The sequence below is a fragment of the Somniosus microcephalus genome, chromosome 5, assembly GCF_052327205.1.
Source record: "Somniosus microcephalus isolate GS21.2 chromosome 5, FLI_Smic_1.0, whole genome shotgun sequence".
In the NCBI taxonomy this organism is placed as follows: domain Eukaryota; kingdom Metazoa; phylum Chordata; class Chondrichthyes; order Squaliformes; family Somniosidae; genus Somniosus; species Somniosus microcephalus.
Window position 1 is genome coordinate 17,303,733 of NC_140991.1, and position 21,514 is coordinate 17,325,246.

Below are 21,514 nucleotides of genomic sequence, written 5' to 3' on the forward strand. Positions count from 1 at the left end.
GGGAAGTTAAGGTGGAAATCGCGGAGGTACTGGCCATAATCTTCCAATCCTCCTTAGAAACAGGTTGGTGCCAGAGCACTGGAGAATTGCAAATGTTACACCCTTGTTTAAAAAAGGGTGTAAAGATAAACCCAGCAACTACAGGCCAGGCAGTTTAACCTTGGTAGTGGGGAAGCTTTTAGAAACGATAATCAGGGACAAAATTAACATTCACTTGGACAAATGTGGATTAATTTAGGAAAGCCAGCACAGATTTGTTAAATGCAGATTGTGTTTAACCAACTTGACCGAGTTTTTTGATGAGGTAACAGATGATCACAATGCGGTTGATGTGGTGGACATGAGGCGTTTGATAAAGTGCCACATAATAGGCTTGCCAGCAAAGTTGAAGCCCATGGAATAAAAGGGACAGTGGCTGCCTGGATACGAAATTGGCTAAGTGACAGGAAACAGAGAGTCGTGGTGAACGGGTGTTTTTCGGACTGGAGGAAGGTATACAGTGGTGTTCCCCAGGGGTCGCTACAAGGACCACTGCTTTTCTTGATATATATTAATGATTTGAACTTGGGTGTACAGGGCACAATTTCAAAATTTGCAGTTGACACAAAACTTGGAGGTATAGTGAACAGTGAGGAGGAGAGTGATAGACTTCAGGAAGACATAAACAGGCTGGTGAAATGGGCGTGGCAGGTGAAATTTAACGCAGAAAAGTGCAAAGTGATACATTTTGGTAGGAAGAACGAGGAGAGGCAATATAAACTAAAGGGTACAATTCTAAAGTGGGTGCATGAACAGAGAGACCTGGGGGTATATGTGCACAAATCATTGAAGGTGGCAGGGCAGGTTGAGAAAGCGGTTAAAAAAGCATATGGGATCCTGGGCTTCATAAACAGAGGCATAGAGTTCAAAAGCAAGGGGTCTAGACAGAGTAGATAGAGAGAAACTGTTCCCATTGGCGGAAGGGTCAAGAACCAGAGGACACAGATTTAAGGTGATTGGCCAAAGGACCAAAGGCGACACGAGGAAAAACTGTTTTACGCAGCGAGTGGTTAAGATCTGGAATGCACTGCCTGAAAGGGTGGTGGAGGCAGATTCAATCGTGACTTTGAAAGGGGAATTGGATAAGTATCTGAAGGAAAAAAAATTGCAGGGCTACGGGGAAAGGGCGGGGGAGTGGGACGAGCTGAAGTGCTCTTGCAGAGAGCCGGCATGGGCTCGACGGGCCGAATGGCCTCCCTCTGTGCTGTGACCATTCTATGATTCTATGTTTCTATGATTGTCGGATCATGGGATGAATCCTGATTAATGCTTTCTGCATTCTCTGCAACCCACCCAGCCAAAGGCTTGGTTCGAAAGGGTGACGTTGCAGCGACTCTATCACCACACTCAGCAATTTACTGATACATTTTCTCAGTTTCCCTCCTAATCTTGAAAACATCACTTGAATCACCTCAAGGTCTTCCATTTTCCCGAAGGAGACAAGGCCAACCCCCTCCCACGTTCCCGATAACAGGAATTGTTGCTGTTGCTCACTCCTGTACCTTATGAAGACAATGATATCCAGCCCATAACCTGGTGACCAACAAGCTCTAGATCTCTTTCCTCTTTCAGTAGCACTCACAGTACAGGCTACTGGCTGGCACTTAGCGGTAGGATTCCTTAATTTACTGATAACCTAATTCCCTGATAACAGGAATTCTTCCCTAACTCTGAGGTCAATTGTAGACTCCTCTCTCCCTCAAATTTGGCCAAGATTAGCTAACAACACAGGCCGGGAGTTGAACCTCTCTGGCTCAGCTGTTCACCACCTTAAGGCGGCTGGTCACTTCTTATCACCACCCTGTACTTCTTGCCCACCCAACTCCCTCTCTACGCCCCTTCCTCCTCTCACACTGATTATAGAAACATAGAACATAGGAGCAGGAGTAGGCCATTCGGCCCTTCGAGCCTGCTCCACCATTCAATATGATCATGGCTGAACCTCTATCTCAATACTATATTCCCGCTCTCTCCCCATACACCTTGATGTCTTTTGTGTCTATGCTTCACTGATCACAATTAATTTGTGTACCTTGGCTCAATGGTATCACGGGATCTTTTACATCCACCTGAGAGAGCAGACGGGGCCTCAATTTATCGTCTCATCCAAAAGGCGGCACCTCCGACAGTGTAGAACCCCCTCAGCACTGCACCGGGAGCGTCAGCCTGGATTCTGTGCTCAAGTCTCTGGAGTGGGGACTTGTTGCCGGATTTTTAATCCGTGGTGCTGCTCTGGTGGAGCTGGCAACTCCCTCAGAACCCCCTCCACCGTCTCTGTCATTTCCTGGTCCCTCCTGACCCTGGTTGGTGGGGTGGATGCTGGGGGTGGGGGGTGAGTGGCGGTGTCTGCTGTCTTCTGGGAACATAACTGTACAGCATACGGCACACCACCGTCGATTTGGAGCCCTATTCGGGATTGCGTTACATTACAAAGCGCTTATGATGCTGGACTAGCAAACCAAGGGGTGAGGAGTTCAATCTCACCATGTGATGAAATAGAGCTCCATAAATCTGATAAACTCTGGACTGCCATCAGATCCAACTAGTCCATCAATGTCTTTCAGCAATAGGGAACCTACCAGGTCTGGCCTACACACGACTTCAATCCCATACTATGTGATTAACCCGTAACACTCGGTTGTACGGGCAACTGATCTGTATCTTAACTCCATCTACCCGCCTTGGTTCCATATCCCTTAATACCCTTGTCTATATAAATGCAAGTCTTTCCTTATTTGTTTCTTTAACAAAAGTCTATCGATCCCAGTTTTGACATTTTCAATTGACCCCCAGCTTTTTGGGGGAGAGAGTTCCAGATTTCCACCACCCTTTGTGTGAGGAAGTGCTTCCTGACATCACCCCTGAACGGCCTGGCTCTGATTTTAAGGTTACGCCCCCCCCTTGTTCTGGACTCCCCTCACCACCAGAGGAAATAGTTTCTCTCTATCCACCCTATTAAATCCTTGAATCGCCTTAAACAATCTGACCATGGTTTGGAATTTCAGATGCAGATCAATCGGTTGAAAGGTAACCTATCGAAGAAGTTCTCGGAGTGGAGGAAGAGCCTGGAAGGAGATGAAGAAAATGTGCTGAAAATGATTGAAGAGGAGGGGCTCCGATTGTTGACACAGAGCTCCACCTGTTCCGAAACGTTAGACAAGAGGATGAATCAGATTAGGCTGATAGATGATGAAGTACAGAATCTGGTACAAAGGGACCCTCTGTTGTTTATCCAGGTACCTCTATTAATAATACATTAAAATGCTTTTTTGACATTATAAATTTGCAGGTCCACATTCAGAATGGAAACTGTCTCTGTAAACTTGTCCTCCTCCCAGTGATGGGACTGTACTGCCACCACTGGTTGGATGGTGTAATTATAGCAGGACAAGTTGACCAAGGCTGTTTCCATTCTAACTGTGGAGCTTATAATGGTAATAACATAGAAACATAGACGATAGGAGCAGGAGTAGGCCATTCGGCCCCTCGAGCCTGCTCCGCCATTCAATGAGATCATGGCTGATCATCCAAATTCAGTACCCTGTCCCTGCTTTCTCCCCATATCCCTTGATCCCCTTAGCCTTAAGAAATATATCTAACTCCTTCTTGAATATATTTAATGAATTGGCCTCAACTGTCTTCTGTGGTAGAGAATTCCACAGGTTCACCACTCTCTCGGTGAAGAAATTCCTCCTCATCTCAGTCCTAAATGGCTTACCCCTTATCCTTAGACTGTGACCCCTGGTTCTGGACTCCCCGACCATCGGGAACATCCTTCCTGCATCTAGTCTGTCTAGTCCTGTTAGAATTTTATACGTTTCAATGAGATCCCCTCTCATTCTTCTAAACTCTAGCGAATATAGGCCTAATCGACCCAATCTCTCTTCATACGTCATTCCTGCCATCCCAGGTATTAGTCTGGTGAATTTTCGCTGCACTCCCTCCATGGCAAGAACATCCTTCCTCAGATAAGGCGACCAAAACTGCACACAATACTCAAGGTGTGGTCTCACCAAGGCCCTGTACAACTGCAGCAAGACATCCTTGCTCCTGTACTCGAATCCTCTCGCTATGAAGGCCAACATACCATTTGCCTTCTTAACCGCCTGCTGCACCTGCATGCTTACCTTCAGCGACTGGTGCACAAGGACACCCAGGTCTCGTTGCACTTCCCCTTTTCCCAATCTATTGCTGTTCAGATAATAATCTGCCTTCCTGTTTTTGCCACCAAAGTGGATAACCTCGCATTTATCCACATCATACTGCATCTGCCATGCGTCTGCCCAATCGCCCAACCTGTCCAAATCGTACTGGAGTTTCTCGGCATCCTCCTCACAGCACACACGCCCACCCAGCTTTGTGTCATCTGCAAACTTGGAGATATTACATCTAGTGCCCTTGTCTAGATCATTAATATATATTGTGAATAACTGGGGTCCTAGCACCGATCCCTGCGGTACCCCACTAGTCACTGCCTTCCTCTCGGAAAAAGACCCCTTTATTCCAACTCTTTGCTTTCTATCTGCCAACCAGTTCTCTATCCAAGTCAGTACCTTACCCCCAATCCCATGTACTTTAACTTTGCACGCTAGTCTCTTATGTGGGACCTTATCGAAAGCCTTCTGAAAGTGCAAATACACCACATCCACTGGTTCTCCCTTATCTATTCTACCAGTTACATCCCCAAAAAATTCCAGTAGATTAGTCAAGCACGATTTACCTTTTGTAAATCCATGTTGACTTTGTCCGATCCTGTCACTGTTTTCCAAGTGTTTTCCAAATATAAACATTAAGGACAGGAATGACTTTAAAATGAGGATTGAATAACATCTGCACACCCTGTACCTGTAACACAGTCATCTGAAAACTATTTAGGTGGGAACCAGTGGATGTGGTGTATTTGGATTTTCAGAAGGCATTCGATGAGGTGCCACACAAGAGGTTATTAAACAAAATTAGGGCTCATGGGATTGGGGGTAATATACTCGCATGGATTGAGAATTGGTTAATGGACAGAAAACTGAGAGTAGGAATAAACGGGTCATTTTCGGGTTGGCAGGCTGTAACTAGTGGGGTACTGCAAGGATCAGTGCTTGGGCCTCAGCTATTCACAATCTATATCAATGATTTGGATGAGTGGACCAAATGTAATATATCCAAGTTTGCTGATGATACAAAGCTGGGTGGGAATGTAAATTGTGAGGAGGATGCAAGGAGGCTTCAAGGGGAAATAGACAGGCTATGTGAGTGGGCAAGAACATGGCAAATGGAATATAATGTGGAGAAATGTGAAGTTATCCACTTTGATAGAAAATAAAAAAATAACATTTTTTAAATGGTGAGAGGTTGGGAAGTGTTGGTATTCAGATGAACCTCGGTGTCCTTGTACACGAATCACTGAAAGTTAACACTCAGGTACAGCAAGCAATTAGGAAATGAAATGGTATGTTGGCCTTTATTACAAAGGGATTTGAGTATAACTGCCATTATACAGGGCTTTGCTGAGACCACACCTGGAGTATTGTGTACAGTTTTGGTCTCCTTACCTAAGGGAGGATTTACTTAACTTAGAGGGAGTGCAACAACTGATACATGGGATAAGGGGATTGTCACTTGAGAAAAGATTGAGTAGACTAGGCCTATGTTTCCTAGAGTTTAGAAGAATGAGAGGTGATCTCATTTAAACATACAAAATTCTTACAGGGCTTGACAGGGTAGATGCAGGGAGGATGTTTCCCCTGGCTGGGGAGTCTAGACCAAGGGTCACAGTCTCAGAATAAGGGGTCGGTCACTTAGGACTGAGGTGAGGAGAAATTTCTTCACTCAGAGGGTGGTGACTCTTTGGAGTTCTCTACCCCAGAGGGCTGTGGAGGCTCAGTCAATGAGTATATTCAAGACAGAGATCGATAGATTTATGAGCACTAAAGGGAATCAAGGGATATGGGGATGGGGCAGGAAAATGGAGTTGAGGTAGAAGATCAGTCATGACATTACTGAATGGCTCGATGGGCTGTATGGCCTACTCCTGCTCCTATTTCTTATGTTCTTATGTAAACCACACCTGGTCTTGTCTCCCCAGGTTGAACTTCATGGGAGGTCGACTAGTAACATATTAAAAATCTTATATCTGTGCGCACTTCCTGTATACAAAACCTTACTTCCTCTTTCTGTCACACTTTTGTGTCACCTTTTTCTCCCCATCATAAGTTCCTATGTCCAGATTTATAATGGAAACTGGCTATGTAAACATATCACGCTGTAATTACAGCCACCTACCAGCGGCGACGCTGTAGCATCTCAGTTTTTGCATTTCCCAGCTCCTCAGGAGTACGCAGCAGAGAACATTGAAACATAGAAGATAGGAGCAGGAGTAGGCCATTCGGCCCCTCGAGCCTGTTCCGCCATTTAATGAGATCATGGCTGATCATCCAAATTCAGTACCCTGTCCCTGCTTTCTCCCCATATCCCTTGATCCCTTTAGCCTTAAGAAATTCCTATATTCTAACCAACTTCAATACTCTACTTCCAAAATTGCCGTTACTTTTCCGTATTTAACTATAGATAAAATCCAAGCTTTTCTAAAAAATAAGGGGCAAAATGTATGACTTTAAAATGGGGACTGAATTATATCTGCGTGCAATTGTTCCCCGCCCTTTAACCCTCGCTTCACCTGAAGATTGGACATGGTGTTAACTCCTCACGTGTCACCCACTGGTATATTAAAAATCTAGTGTGCGCACATGTTTCCTGCTCACAAACTTTAATGCTCTATTGTCATGATTTTTTTTGGTCTTTTATATCAACAGTTAACAGCGAAAATGCCGGTGTAATCGGCTCCGGTGGAAATTTCCCTTGTGAACAGGTGCTGGTGATGCTGTGGTTGCAGGCTGGGGCCAGTAGGTGGCTCCACTGGATTCCCGTATCGCTGCATCCTCTGTGAGCAATGCCACGGGGTGGTCTGCTAATCCTCGGCCAACACGGATTAGCTGCTGGTGAACGAGGCCTTTCTCTGAGGCTGGCCATTGACCACCCGGCGTTGTTGGTGGGGCCTCACCCCTGACCCAGGTGCGCTGGTATCACCCCACGTCTGACGATTGGGTCCCTGCGACTCGCTCTGATGCACTGCACACTCTAATATCAGTCTAACTTTGTTTTATTTCACTGTGTGTTGACCTGGGAATTCAAAATGCTCTAACTTCCTCTCCTCTCCTTTCTCCCCCCTACAGAAATCTAGCCAGCTCCTTTCGAAGTAAGTTTCTTTCGGTCGTACAGTAACTAACTGCCGCTGCTCGGGAACCATCGCCCACGTCTGACAGAAGGGTTATTAACGTTAGCAAAACCACAGCGGGGCAGACTGTCTGCTTTAGCGTGGCCCGGGTATAAGGCACGGCCTGGGCGGAGAGGCAGTCGGGCCGGGAGGATCGCAGGACAGCCGTAAGGGAGCCCGCCCTATTTTAAAAGACTTAACCATATTCAGTGACGTTAAAAGGCCCTTTTACCATCAGCTGTGAGAGGCTACACATCTGGGGAAGCAAGGACCAATGTCCGGTGTATTTGTTATTGAACCCGTGACCAACTCCAAGACCCAATCACCCATCACCTTTGTGCTCGCTGATCTACATCGGCTTCCGGTCCACCAACCCCGCGATGATTAAAATTCTCATTCTGGTGTTCAAATCCCTTCATGACTGACGTAAGAAAACTACTAGGCACTTGGTCTAAGCATTAAACAAAGCTTTAATCAACTGTTTTACAACATGGAGGTCTAGTTGTGTCCTTCACTAGTTCCTGTTAAGAATGTCCTGCGCAAGCTGGGCCAGTGTCCGAGTATTTATACTCTCCCTGGACAGCGCCACCAGCAGACCGCTCAGTTGATTCATGTCAATGACCTCGTCCCTCCCTAACCTTTGCCAGCCCTACAACCCTCCGAGATCGCTGCGCTCCTCCAATTCTGGCCTCTTGTGCATCCCCACTCCCTTCCCAACACCATTGGCGGTCGTGCCTTCAGCCATCTGGGCCGTAAGCTCTGCAATTCCCTCCACAAAGTTCTCCACACAGGGCTGATGGATGAATGAGCCTTGGTGCGAGTTGGGATACAGGCAGAAGAGTTTTTGGGATGAGTTGAAATTTATAGAGGGTGCAAGGCGGGAGGCCGGCCAGGCGAGTGTTGGAATAACCGAGTCTGGAGGTAACCAAAGCACAGATGAGGGTTTCAGCAGCAGATGGGCTGAGGGAGGGGTGGAGACGGGTGATATTACGGAGCTGGAAGTACTGAAGACAATGGCTTTGGCCTTCCTAAGGTTTATAGGATAAATTTAGGCTTATCTGAGATTGGATGTTGGACAAGCAGTCTAACAACACAGTGGCAGTTGAGGGGTTGAGAGAAGTGGTGGTGAGGTGGTCCTGGGTGTTGTCAGCGTACATGTGGAACCTGACGCTGTGCCTTTGAATGATGTCACCGAGGGGCAGCATGTAGATGAGAAATAGTCCTCATTTGAGAGGCTCCTTAAAACCGACCGCTTTGACCAAACATTTAGTCACCCATCCTGATGTCTCCTCCTTCTGGTGTCAATTTGTGTCTGATTACTCTCCCGTGAAGCACCTTGGGATGTTTTCCTACATTAAAGGCGCTTTATAAATGCTGTGTGGTATTGAACGCAAGTTCAGCTTCCTCTGAGTGTGTGTGTGTGTGTGTTATTAATGGCAGTGATCTCACAGCGGCTCATTCCTACACTTACATTTACCTGGGTTTATGACACTGTTGGTTACCTAACTGTTAGACCAGTTACACCAGCGTGTACAGTTCAGGGAGTGACCCCCAGTTATAATCTGAACTATTGTATTATGAGCATCTCCTGGCTGACGGTGACGTCAGTGTGTGACGGGTGGAAACCCGGCAGGTGAAGAGTTAAAATGTCCCGTCCTCCCCCCGGCGTGTCTGAGCGGGCAGGGTCCTGACTGACATGGGCAGATGGTGGGGGGAGGGGAAGGGGGAGTGGGGGGTGGGGGTCTGATGACGTCAATGGAAGCCTGACGATGATGTCATGTTCCTCCGGGCCCCACAGGGAAGCCTTAGGCCTCCCCTGCCCCGAACTCCCCCATCCTCCCCATTCTGTCCTCCGAAACCCTCCCGTGAAGCCCCTTCCCCACACGGGCCAGCAGCCAGGCAGTGGCGGGCTGCCCAATTTCCGCCAGGCCACACGGCAATGAGGGGCCTGACGGTTAGAACCGGGGCAGCCTAGGGCGGGTCGGAAACTACCTGAGTCCCGGGGGTTCCTGCTGGGAGTTACTACCCACCCCATACAGACTGAGGCCTGGCTCTCCCTTGGCCTGTTGGAAACATGGCAGGGCAGGACATGCCACCTGGCACCTGACTCCGGGGTGGTGGGGGAAGGGCCCTAAATCAGTAGGTGGGAATCCCGCCCAAAATTAATTGGCATTTGGAAAAGTATCGGCTAATAAATGAAAGGATTTATTAAAGGCAAATCATGTTCGGCTTACTTGATCAAGTTCGTTGGTGAAGTAAGTGAGGGTTGATGAAAGTAGTGCAGTTGATGTGTTATAGGCTTTCAAAAGGCGTTTGATAAAGTACCACATAACAGATTAGTTAGAAAAATTAAAGCGCGTGGGACTAAAGGGACAGTGGCAACATGGATACAAAATTGGCTAAGGGATAGAAAGCAGAGAGTAGTGGTGAACAGTTGTTTATCAGACTGGAGGGATGTTTACAGTGGTGTTCCCCAGGGGTCGGTATTGGGACTGTAGTGATCAATAACATGTCATTCTATAGTGGACACTAGGTGGAGCCGTAGAGCTGCGTACAGCTGTATATAGCTGTATGTATAAGACTACACTACCCAGCTGTATATATATTAAGACTACATTACCCATGAGGCACTAGGCTACCCACAAGGCAGCAGTCAAGACGGAAGCCTCTACAGATACAGTACCTAGTCCACATGTGCTCAATAAAAAGTCTAGCAAAAGCTAGCAGTGTTCATAATAAGAATGTCTATTTATTAATGAACATAACATGGTACCAGGGTGGTGAAGGTCTGCTGAAAATTGTGAAAAGCGACATGGAGAATTTGAAGCCACCAGAGCGTTTGAATCTCGAGGGAAATGTCGACTACAGTTGGCGGAATTTTAAACAACAATTCAAACTCTACATTGCAGCCATCGGATTCGGTATGAAGCCAAACACAAGGAAGATAGCGTTGCTGCTTACGGTTGCAGGCCCACAGGTGATAGAGGTATTTAATACATTTGTATTTAATCCAGTGGAGAACAGAGAAAAATTAGAAGATGTGCTAAAAAAATTTGATGCACATTGCTCTCCCAAAAAGAATGAGACGTATGAAAGATACATCTTCCGTTCTCGGACACAGCAACAAAATGAGACTTTTGATAGCTTTATAACTGATCTGAAACTGAAAGCACAGACATGTAATTTCTCTGAGCTGAAATCATCCATGATTCGTGACCAGATTGTGTTTGGTATTCATGATAAAAAAGTCAGGGAACGTCTGTTGAGAGAAACCGAACTAAAATTGGAAAATGCGGTGAAAATATGCCAAGCCAGCGAGCTAGCTCGAAAGCACACGAAGACTTTCAGTGAAACCAATAATGATGCGATTGTAATGAGTGATAATGCTGCTGTCGGTGCTGTGTCCTACAAGGGGAAGAAACGTGGGCAGAACAGAAATGAAAAGCAATCGGAGGATGAAATTTTTAATTGTAAATGCTGTGGTTACAAACACCAGTTAAGACAATGCCCAGCGTTTGGAAAAATGTGCACAAAGTGTAATGGAAAGAATCACTTTGCCAAACAATGCTTTTTAAAAGTAAAAACAACGAAAGGGCAACAAGTTAATGTGATTGAGGACACTGATTTAAGTGAGACATTTTTTGTAGGAATGGTGTCATGTGACGATATCAAAAAAGATACAGAAAATGTGCAGCCCTCAGAAATGGACAATGCTGAACATAAAGTCAATACAGTAAAAGTGGACAAATGGATGATCCCACTGCAGATAAATGGAGCATTAGTTACATTGAAACTGGACACTGGGGCAAAAGCAAACTTAATCAGTATGAGTGACATAAAAAATATGAAAGAAAAGCCCAAAATACAGAAAAAGTCAGTACTACTGAAGAGCTATAATGGACAGAAAATAGATAGCTTAGGTGTATGCAGACTTAAAGTGACAGTCAAAGACAAAGTGCATCATCTCATATTTTCTGTTGTGGCTGAAAGACTTGATTCGATACTAGGTGACAAAGCTTGTGAAGACTTAGAACTGGTCAAGAGAGTCTACCGTATAAACTGTGCCATAAGCAGACCAGATGACTCAGGTGATGAAGCAGAGAGCCCATCAAGGATGAAAAGGCCAAAGGGTATCCATGTCTTCAAAAAGCCATTTTCTCCAAGAAGAAAGAAAAAGACTTTAAGGTCAAAGAGAAGCCAAAGGAAGAAAAGCACAAAGAGGAAAAACACAAGGAGAAAAAGTCCAAAGATATAACCGCAGCAGATGTTGTTAAGCAGTGGAAAGAGAAAAAGAAAAAGAAGAAGCCTGCGCCAGAGCAGGAAGCAGTTCCGGTGGATACTCCTTCTTCCCTCAGGCCAATCTTTGGTGTTCCATTAGCCGAGGCTGCTGAAAGGACTATGCTGTATGATGGGATCCAGCTGCCAGCAGTTTTTCGAGAGTGCATTGACTACATTGAGGGTTATGGCATGAAGAGTGAAGGAAACACTGAAACCCTCTCCAAGCAAAGATCGCAAGGAGACCTCGAACTATACAAGAGCAGATTGATGACAATGCCGCAACTGCATCTTGTCATTCACCACCAGAACAATCTCATGAAGACACATCAGACTTACCCATGTTGAGAAGATCCACACGTGAAGTAAAAAAGCCTGATAGACTTAATCTTTGAGTACAATGTAAAGCTTTGAAAATGTGTTGACCGTTTTGAAAATGTTTATGTTTATAGAGCACTAACAAAAGTGTTACTGATATTATCTTTATTGTTTTCTTGAAAGTTGATTGATATTGATTTTGTTAAACCTCAAAGAAAGGGGGATGTAGTGATCAATAACATGTCATTCTATAGTGGACACTAGGTGGAGCCGTAGAGCTGTATATAGCTGTATGTATAAGACTACACTACCCAGCTGTATATATATTAAGACTACATTACCCATGAGGCACTAGGCTACCCACAAGGCAGCAGTCAAGATGGAAGCCTCTACAGATACAGTACCTAGTCCACATGTGCTCAATAAAAGGTCTAGCAAAAGCTAGCTGTGTTCATAATAAGAATGTCTATTTATTAATGAACATAACAGGGACCACTACTCTTTTTGATATATATTAATGACCTGGACCTGTTTGTAGATGACACGAAACTCGGAAATGTAGTAAACAAGGAGGAGGATAGTGACAGACTTCAAGAGGACATAGACAGACTGGTGAACTGGGCAGATACATGGAGCATGAAATTTAACGCAGAGAAGTGTGAAGTGATACATTTTGCTAGGAAGAATGAGGAGAGACAATATGAACTAAATGGTACAATTTCAAAGGGGGTGCAGGAACAGAGAGACCTGGAGGTGTATTTTTGAAGGTGGCAGGACAAGTTGAGAAGGTGTTCAGAAAGCATATGCTGAAACCATCATCCACGTTACCCCTGGACTTGACTATTCCAACATTCTTCTGGCCGGCCTCCCATCTTCCACCCTACATAAACATCCAAAGCTCGGCTGCCCGTGCCCTAACTTGCACCAATCCCCTTCACCCATCACCCCTGTGCTCGCTGACCTACATTGGCTCCTGTTCCGGCAACGCCGCGATTTTACAATTCTCATCCTTGTTTCCAAATCCCTCCAGGGCCTCGCCTCTCCCTATCTCTCTAACCTCCTCCAGCTCCATAACCCTCCGAGATCTCCGCGCTCCTCCAATTCTGGCCTTTTGCGCATCCCCTATTTTAATCGCTCAACCATCAGTGGCTGTGCTTTCAGCTACTTAGGCCCTAAGCTCTGGAATTCCCTGCCTAAACCTCTCCTACTCGCTACCTCTCTTTCCTCCTTTAAGACGCTCCTTAAAACCTACCTCTTTGACCAAGCTTTTGGTCAGCTGCCCGAATATCTCCCTATGTAGCTCTGTGTCAAAATTTGTTTGATAACACTCCTGTGAGGCGGGGAGATCCAATTCGGATTTGTGACGGGATGGATTGTATAAACGGGGTCTCTGGAACTTAGGAACAGGAGGAGGCCATTCAGCCCCTCGAGCCTGTTCCGCCATTCAATTAGATCATGGCTGATCTGTACCATAACGCCATCTACCCACCTTGGTTCCGTGTCCCTTAATACTCTTGCCTAACAAAAATCTATCAATCTCAGTTTTGCAATTTTCAATTGACCCCCAGCCTCAGCAGCTTTTTGGGGGAGAGAGTTCCAGATTTCCACTACCCTTTGTGTGGAGAAGTGCTTCCTGACATCACCCCTGAACGGCCTGGCTCTAATTTTAAGGTTATGCCCCCTTGTTCTGGACTCTCCCTCACCAGAGGAAATAGTTTCTCTCTATCCACCCGATCAAATCCTTTAATCCTCTTAAACACCTCAATTAGATCTTCTATACTCGAACTGTAATTCACTGCCTAAAAGGGCGGTGGAAGCAGATTCAACAATAACTTTCAAAAGGGAATTGGATAAATACTTGAAAAGGAAACATTTTGCAGGGCTGTGGGGAAAGACCAGGGGGGAGCGGGACTAATTGGGCAGCTCTTTCACAGAGCCGGCACAGGCAGGATGGGCCGAATGGCCTCCTTCTGTGCTGTATCATTCTAGGATTCTATGATAACTTCTTCTGTGGCTCGGTGTCAAATTTAGTTTGATAATGCTCCTGTGAAGCACCACGGGTCCAATGTTCCCTATAAGCTGCGCGGTCCCTGTGGCTGCGCAGCGCTCTGCAGCTCCCGCGCAGCCGGCTCACCGGCTGTTAAATAGGAAAAAAAACGCGCATGCGCAGTATTTTGATTGGGCCGCACAGCCCCTTAAAGGGACTGTGCACCCCCCAAAAAAAAATTAAAGGGAACATTTCTTGGGACGCTTTGCTCTGTTAAAGGCGCTGTACAAATGCAAGTTGTTGTTGTTAAAAGGATTGTTCGCTCTTTCGCTGCAGGACCGCTGAGCTTCAAAGCCAACAACATCCAAAAGTTCAGAAGAATACGTTGAACATACGTTTTATATCCAAACACGTCAAGGAATTGATCGATAAATCTATGGTATACCACTCGGTTATATTGAGCATGATAGGTAAGTGAGTGCAACCTTTATGAATACAAAGAGCCCACAGCAATCCTTTTCCATATCCTGGCAACATCCATAATCACCGCAAGAAAGAAGACAGACTTTGGCAGACACAGAAGCATAATTAGAGATAGGCAGACAGACACAGATGGACATAGATGCAAACAGATCATAGAATCATAGAATAGTGCAGTACAGAAGGAGGCCATTTGGTCCATCGAGTCTGCGCCGGCTCTTTCGAAGAGCAATCCAGTCAGTCCCACTCCCCCGCTCTTTCCCCATATCCCTGCAATTTTTTCTCCTTCAAGTATTTATCCAATTCCCTTTTGAAGGCTACTATTGAATCTGTATCCACCACCCTATTGGGCAGCGCATTCCAAATCCTAACCACTCGCTGTGTAAAAATGTTTTTCCTCTTGTCGCCTCTGGTTCTTTTGCCCATCACCTTAAATCTGTACCTTCTGGTTATCGACCCTTCAGCCATTGGAAACAGTTATCTTTATTTACTCTATCTAAACCCTTCATAATTTTAAACACCTCTATCAAATCAGACGTAGATACTTAGGACAGAGAACATAAGAACATAAGAAATAGGAGCAGGAGTCGGCCATTTGGCCCTTCGAGCCTGCTCCGTCATTCAATAAGATCATGGCTGATCTGATCTTGGGCTCAACTCCACTTTCCCGCCCGCTCCCTTTGACTCCCCTGTAGCTCAAATATCTGTCTATCTCCGCCTTGAATATATTCAATGACCCAACCTCCACAGCTCTCTGGGGTAGAGAATTCCACAGATTTACGACCCTCTGAGAGAAGAAATTCCTCCTCATCTCTGTTTTAAATGGGCGACCCCTTATTCTGAAACTATGCCCCCTAGTTCTAGATTCCCTTACGAGGTGAAACATCCTCTCAGCATCTACCCTGTCAAGCCCCCTCAGAATCTTATATGTTTCAATAAGATCACCTCTCATTCTTCTAAACTCCAATGAGTATAGGCCCAACCTGCTCAACCTTTCTTCATAAGACAACCCCCTCATCTCTGGAATCAACCTCGTGAACCTTCTCTGAACTGCCTCCAATGCAAGTATATCCCTCCTTAAATAAGGAGACCAAAACTGTACGCAGTATTCCAGGTGTGGTCTCACCAACGCCCTGTACAGTTGTAGCAAGACTTCCCTACTTTTATACTCCATCCCCCTTGCAATAAAGGCCAATATTCCATTTGCCTTCCTAATTACTTGCTGTACCTGCATGCTAACTTTTTGTGTTTCATGTATGAGGACCCCCAGATCCCTCTGTACCGCAGCATTCTGTAGTCTATTTAAATAATAATTCGCTTTTTTAATTTTCCTACCAAAGTGGATAACCTCACATTTTCCCACATTATACTCCATCTGCCAATTTTTGCCCACTCACTTAACCTATCTATATCCCTTTGCAGACTCTTTGGGCTGGATTTTCCTAAGCCCCTGGAGTCGGGTTGGAGGTGTGCGGGCGATAAAAATCGGAGATCCGGGGGTCCTGACCCCATCCCGCCTCCAACCCGCTCCATGTCAATTTCATAGGAGTCGGGTTGCCGACAAGTGCTGGAACCCGACTCCCAGAGGCGGGAAGGGATTAAAGGCAATTAAACTGCCTGTTAACAGGTAGTTAACAGGTAGTTTTTTGCCTATTCGCGATTTTTATTGCTGGTTTGTGGGCTTCCCGACAGCTCCAAACCACGAAAAGTTTTCGAGGCGGGACGTGGGTCTGAGGTTTTGGAGGGGTCGAGATGCCCAGTGTTCAGGTGAGTGAGGGGTGCAGGAGTGCAAAGGTAAGTGTTTTGCAAGTGTTTAAAGTGTTTAAATAAGTTTAACTTACTTTTACTTACCTTTACAGGAGTCCTGCATTCCGGTGTCGGGAGTCGGCTGCAAGAACCACAGAAGCGCCGATTTAAAAAAAAAAAATCAGCTTCTTGGTTTCTGCAGCAAAATGATTTTAAAGTTATCCTGAGAAAGGACTGAGGCTGAATTAGCAGTTTTTCAGTGCTTGACAGCTTCAAACAGCTGTTAAACACTGATATTTCATCTGCCAAAAGCTTTTGACAGATGAAATGTCAATCTCTGACGTCACCTGTTGCCGGGTGGCCCTTAATTGGCCTGCTGAGCCCACAGGGCGGGCTCAACAAGGTCAATCAGAGGAAAATCCAGTGGGTTGGCCACATCTCCATGGAGGCGGGACAACAAGCCCGAATGTGGGTTTCCCACCTCCAACCCGCCCCTGTAGCAAAATCCAGCCCTTTGTGTCCTCCTCACAACCTGCATTCCCACCTATCTTTGTATCATCAGCAAATTTGGCTACAGTACACGTGGTCCCTTCATCCAAGTCATTAATATAGATTGTAAATAGTTGGGGCCCCAGCACCGATCCCTGTGGCACCCCATTAGTTACAGTTTGCCAACCTGAAAATTACCCATTTATTCCGACTCTCTGTTTTCTGTTAGTTAGCCAATCATCTATCCATGCTAATATATTACCCCCAACTCCATGAGCTCTAATCTTGTGCAGTAACCATTTATGTGGCACCTTATTGAATGCCTTCTGGAAATCCAAATACACCACATCTACTGGTTCCCCTTTATTCACCCTGCTCGTTACATCCTCAAAGAACTCTAGTAAATTTGTCAAACATGATTTCCCTTTCATAAAACCATGCTGACTCTGCTTGATTGTATTATGATTTTCTAAATGTCCTGCTATTACTTCCTTAATAATGGATTCCAGCATTTTCCCAATGACAGATGTTAGGCTAACTGGCCTATAGTTTCCTGCTCTCTGTCTCCCTCCTTTCTTGAATAGGGGCGTTACATTTGCGGTTTTCCAATCTGCTGGGACCTCTCCAGAATCCAGGGAATTTTGGTAGATTACAACCAACCTTACACTATCTCTGCAGCCACTTCTTTTAAGACCCTAGGATGCAGGCCATCAAATCCAGGGGAGTTGTCAGCCTTTCATCCCATTAGTTTGCCTAGTACTTTTTCTCTAGTAATGGTGATTGTTTTAAGTTCCTCCCTCCCTATAGCCCCTTGATTATCTATTATTATTGGGATGCTTTTAGTGTCTTCTACCATGAAGACTGATACAAAATATTTGTTCAAAGTCTCTGCCATTTCCCTGTTTCTCATTATTAATTCCCTAGTCTCATCCTCTAAGGGACCAACGTTTACTTTAGCTACTCTCTTCCTTTTTATATACCTGTAGAAGCTCTTACTGTCTGTTTTTATATTTTTTGTTAGTATACTTTCATATTCTATCTTCTCCCTCTTTTCTTTTTTAGTCATCCTTTGCTGGTTTCTAAAAATATCTCAATCGTCTGGCCTACCACTAATCTTCACAACATTGTATGCCTTTTCTTTCAATTTGATACCATCCTTAACTTCCTTAGTTAGCCACAGATGGTTCATCCTTCTCATAGAGTCTTTCTTTCTCACTGGAATATATCTTTGTTGAGAGTTATGAAAAATCTCCTTAAATGTCTGCCATTGCTTAGCTACCATCTTAACCTTTAATGTATTTTCCCAGTCCACTTTAGCCAACTCTGTCTTCATACCTTTGCAATTGCCTTTATTTAAGTTTAGGACACTAGTTTCAGACCCAAGTTTCTCACCCTCAAACTAAATTTGAAATTCTACCATGCTATGATCACTCTTCCCTAGAGGATCCTTTACTAGGAGATCATTAATTAATCCTGTCTCATTACACATTACCAGATCTAAAATAGCCTTCTCCCTGGTTGGTTCCACAATGTATTGTTCTAAGAAACCAACAACAACAACAACTTGTATTTATATAGCAAATAAACCATCCCGAATACACTCTATGAACTCATCCTCAAGGCTGCTTTTGCCAATTTGATTTGTCCAATCTATATGAAGATTAAAATCGCCCATGATTATTGCAGTACCTTTCTTACAAGCCCCCAAGAGATGTGCATATGGGCACAGATGCGTGCATGTTGATATGGAAACACACACAGATACAGACAGAGACGCTGAGATTTTGAGAGGCAGCCAGCACAGAGACAGAAACACAGACAGACAATCAGACAGACACAGAGGCCTCGGTGTAGAATTTCCATTGTGTGTGTTCCTCAAGGGCCTGGAGCAGTTCACAGAGGGACATCTATCCAACCGTTTGTCCACAGCCCTCCTTGCGGGGTTGTCAGTTTAAGCCCTCAGGAAATATGCAAGAGGAGACCCTGTGTAGGCAGTTCGATTCTGACCCCAGAATATGGTTTGCAGCTTCTCCATTTATTTGTATTCGACCAAGTCCAGATACACACACTATCCTTAATCGGTAGACATACGGAGAAATAAATGATACTACTGTCATGAATCTTATCATTCATGAAGAAATGACTCATGAAGTAACACTGGGCGGCCAGCTGGTGGCGTCGTCCAAGGAGTATAAATACTCGGGCGTGGGCCCAGCTTGCTCAGGATGTTTCTGTAACCAGGAACTAGTGATGTAACTAGAAGCTCATGGTTTTGAAACAGTTGATTAAAGCCTTGTTTTATACTCAAACCAAGTGCTCAGTAGTCTTTTTACATCAACTATTGTTGCTCGCCTTTTTTTCCCCCTCCCACATGGCAGCTGTCCTTCATTCTGCCAGCACAATTCACACTCCATCTAGAGCCATCCTTTGTTTCTTAACCTGTCCCATTACCATCTCCTCTTGCCTTGACTATCTCTTAATGCCTCTTTTCTTCTCCTGCCTTCCATCCTATCACAGACCTTCCCTTTTGTTTTTTCATCCCCTCCCCCATTTCCCAGCCCCTAAACTTGCTTTAAAATCTGTTCCTTTTCCTGTTTGTTTCCAGTTCTGACGAAGGGTCATCGACCTGAAACGTTGACTCTGTTTCTCTCTCCATGGATGCTGTCTGGCCTGCTGAGTTTTTCCAGCGTTTTCTGTTGTTATTTTATATTAAATGATACTACCGTCTGTTCTTTCCCCGGCTAGAAACATAACGTTGCTGTCCCTTTCCAATCCTGACTCTCTCTACAACTTGTTCAGAAAAGCTTAAGATCTTTATAGTCTGTTTCTCACAGAATGCTGCCATTGCTGATTCATTATGGCATGACAAGTGTTATTGTGAACAAGACCCCCCCAGAAAGGATGTATTTCCTTCAAAACAACAGATGGCAACTTGTTTTCCATCCTGTACTTCCATTGTTCCATTTCTTATCTCAAAGCTGCCTTGGCTAAGTGTGGCCATGAAAACAAGTCAAGAGTCACAAATCTTGTATGTCCTGTCGTTTCAGCAAACGCCTAAACTACAATGTCAGCTAAATTGTACCCTGACAAATCAAACCTGGGAATGAACAACTTTTCACCGTTTTAACCATTTCATTAAGCAAAAAGAAACCAAAAACTTTAATCATATGAGATTAAACCAAATCCAAATCCTATGTATATATGTATACACAACTAGGATATCTTACACCTGCCATTACAGCGGGCTGCATGTAAGGGCTGACACATAGGCAGGTGGGATAGGAAATTCTGCTGCAGCTATTTAAAGGGCTGCAGCAGCAAACTACAGATTTTTTTTATATTTCCCCCTTGCCATACCGCATTCACGGATTATATTCTGTAATTGGTGAAAGAAATCAAATTACAGCTGGCACATTATACACAGAATTACATTGAATTTACAGCATAGAAACAGGCCACTTGGCCCAAGTGGTCTATGCCAGTGTTCCTGCTCCACACGAGCCTCCTCGTACCCCACCTCATCTAACCCTATCAACTTACCCTTCTATTCCTGTCTCTCTCATGTACTTCAATGCATCTGTGCTATTCACCTCAACTACTCCATGTGGTAGTGAGTTCCACATTCTCACCACTCTCTGGCTTAAAAGAAATTTCTCCTGGGATGATACCTGATACCTGGGATGGCAGGAATGACGTATGAGGAAAGATTGGGTCGATTAGGCTTATAGTCGCTAGAGTTTAGAAGAATGAGAGGGGATCTCATTGAAACTTATCAAATTCTAACAGGACTAGGCAGACTAGATGCAGGAAGGATGTTCCCAATGGCGGGGGAGTCCAGAACCAGGGGTCACAGTCTAAGGATAAGGGGTAAGCCATTTAGAACAGAGATGAGGAGGAATTTCTTCACCCAGAGAGTGGCGAACCTGTGGAATTCTCTACCACAGAAGGCAGTAGAGGCCAATTCATTAAATATATTCAAGAAGGAGTTGGATATATTTCTTAAAGCTAAAGGGATCAAGGGATATGGGGAGAAAGCAGGGACAGGGTACTGAATTTGGATGATCAGCCATGATCTCATTAAATGGCGGAGCAGGCTCGAGGGGCCGAATGGCCTACTCCTGCTCCTATCTTCTATGTTTCTCCTGAATTCCTCATTGGATTTATTAGCGACTATCTTATATTCATGACCCCGAGTTTTTGGACTCTCCCACAAGTAGAAACATCTTCTCTACATCTACCCCATTGAACCCCTTCATAATTTTCAAGACCTGCATCACTTTCCTGATAGTTCTAACCTCTCAGTTCTGAACAGTAGAATAAAAGAGTACACAAACAAGGAAAGTGACTGCACTGTTTCACCCAAATTAAAGATCCCTGGGTCGTGAACACAGTGAAGACGTTCAGTGCTGTGATGAGGCTGAGTGTTCAGCGACTTCCAATTACGTGCTTGCATTTTGCCCGAGAGGCAGAGATTTTAACGGCACTGAGATTACTTTTAAAAGCGGCCTCAGTAGGTTGCAAATGTAACGATGAACCAGCTGCAGAAATAATCTTATCTAGGGTAGCCTAATAACCTAAAAGGGATGAGGGACTTCAGTTATATGGAGAGACTCGAGAAGCTGGGATTGTTCTCCTTAGAGCAAGGAAGGTTACGGGGAGATTTAATAGAGGTGTCGAAAATCATGAGGGCTTTTTACATAGGATGTATGGCACAGAAACAGGCTATTCGGCACAACCAGTCCATGCTGGTGTTTATGCTCCACTCAAGCCTCTTCCCGTCTTTCCTCATCTAACTCTATCAGCATAACCTTCTGTTCCCTTCTCCCTCATATGCTTGTCCAGCCTCCCGTTAAATGCATCTATACTATTCGCCTCAACCACTCCCTGTGGTAGCGAGTTCCACATTCTTTGGG

At 44.9% G+C, this 21,514-nt stretch overlaps 1 protein-coding gene across 2 annotated transcripts in view; it reads left to right on the plus strand.

Moving 5' to 3' along the window:
* Nucleotides 1–21,514, plus strand: part of LOC147116923 (E3 ubiquitin-protein ligase TRIM7-like) — a 41,312-nt gene that overhangs the window by 14,779 nt on the left and 5,019 nt on the right. For both annotated transcript variants that reach the window (XM_085987382.1, XM_085987383.1), the window contains exons 3-5: nucleotides 3,045–3,275; nucleotides 7,266–7,288; nucleotides 14,223–14,356. In XM_085987382.1, the coding sequence (XP_085843508.1) occupies nucleotides 3,045–3,275; nucleotides 7,266–7,288; nucleotides 14,223–14,356 (388 nt within the window). The remainder of the gene's footprint in view (nucleotides 1–3,044; nucleotides 3,276–7,265; nucleotides 7,289–14,222; nucleotides 14,357–21,514) is intronic.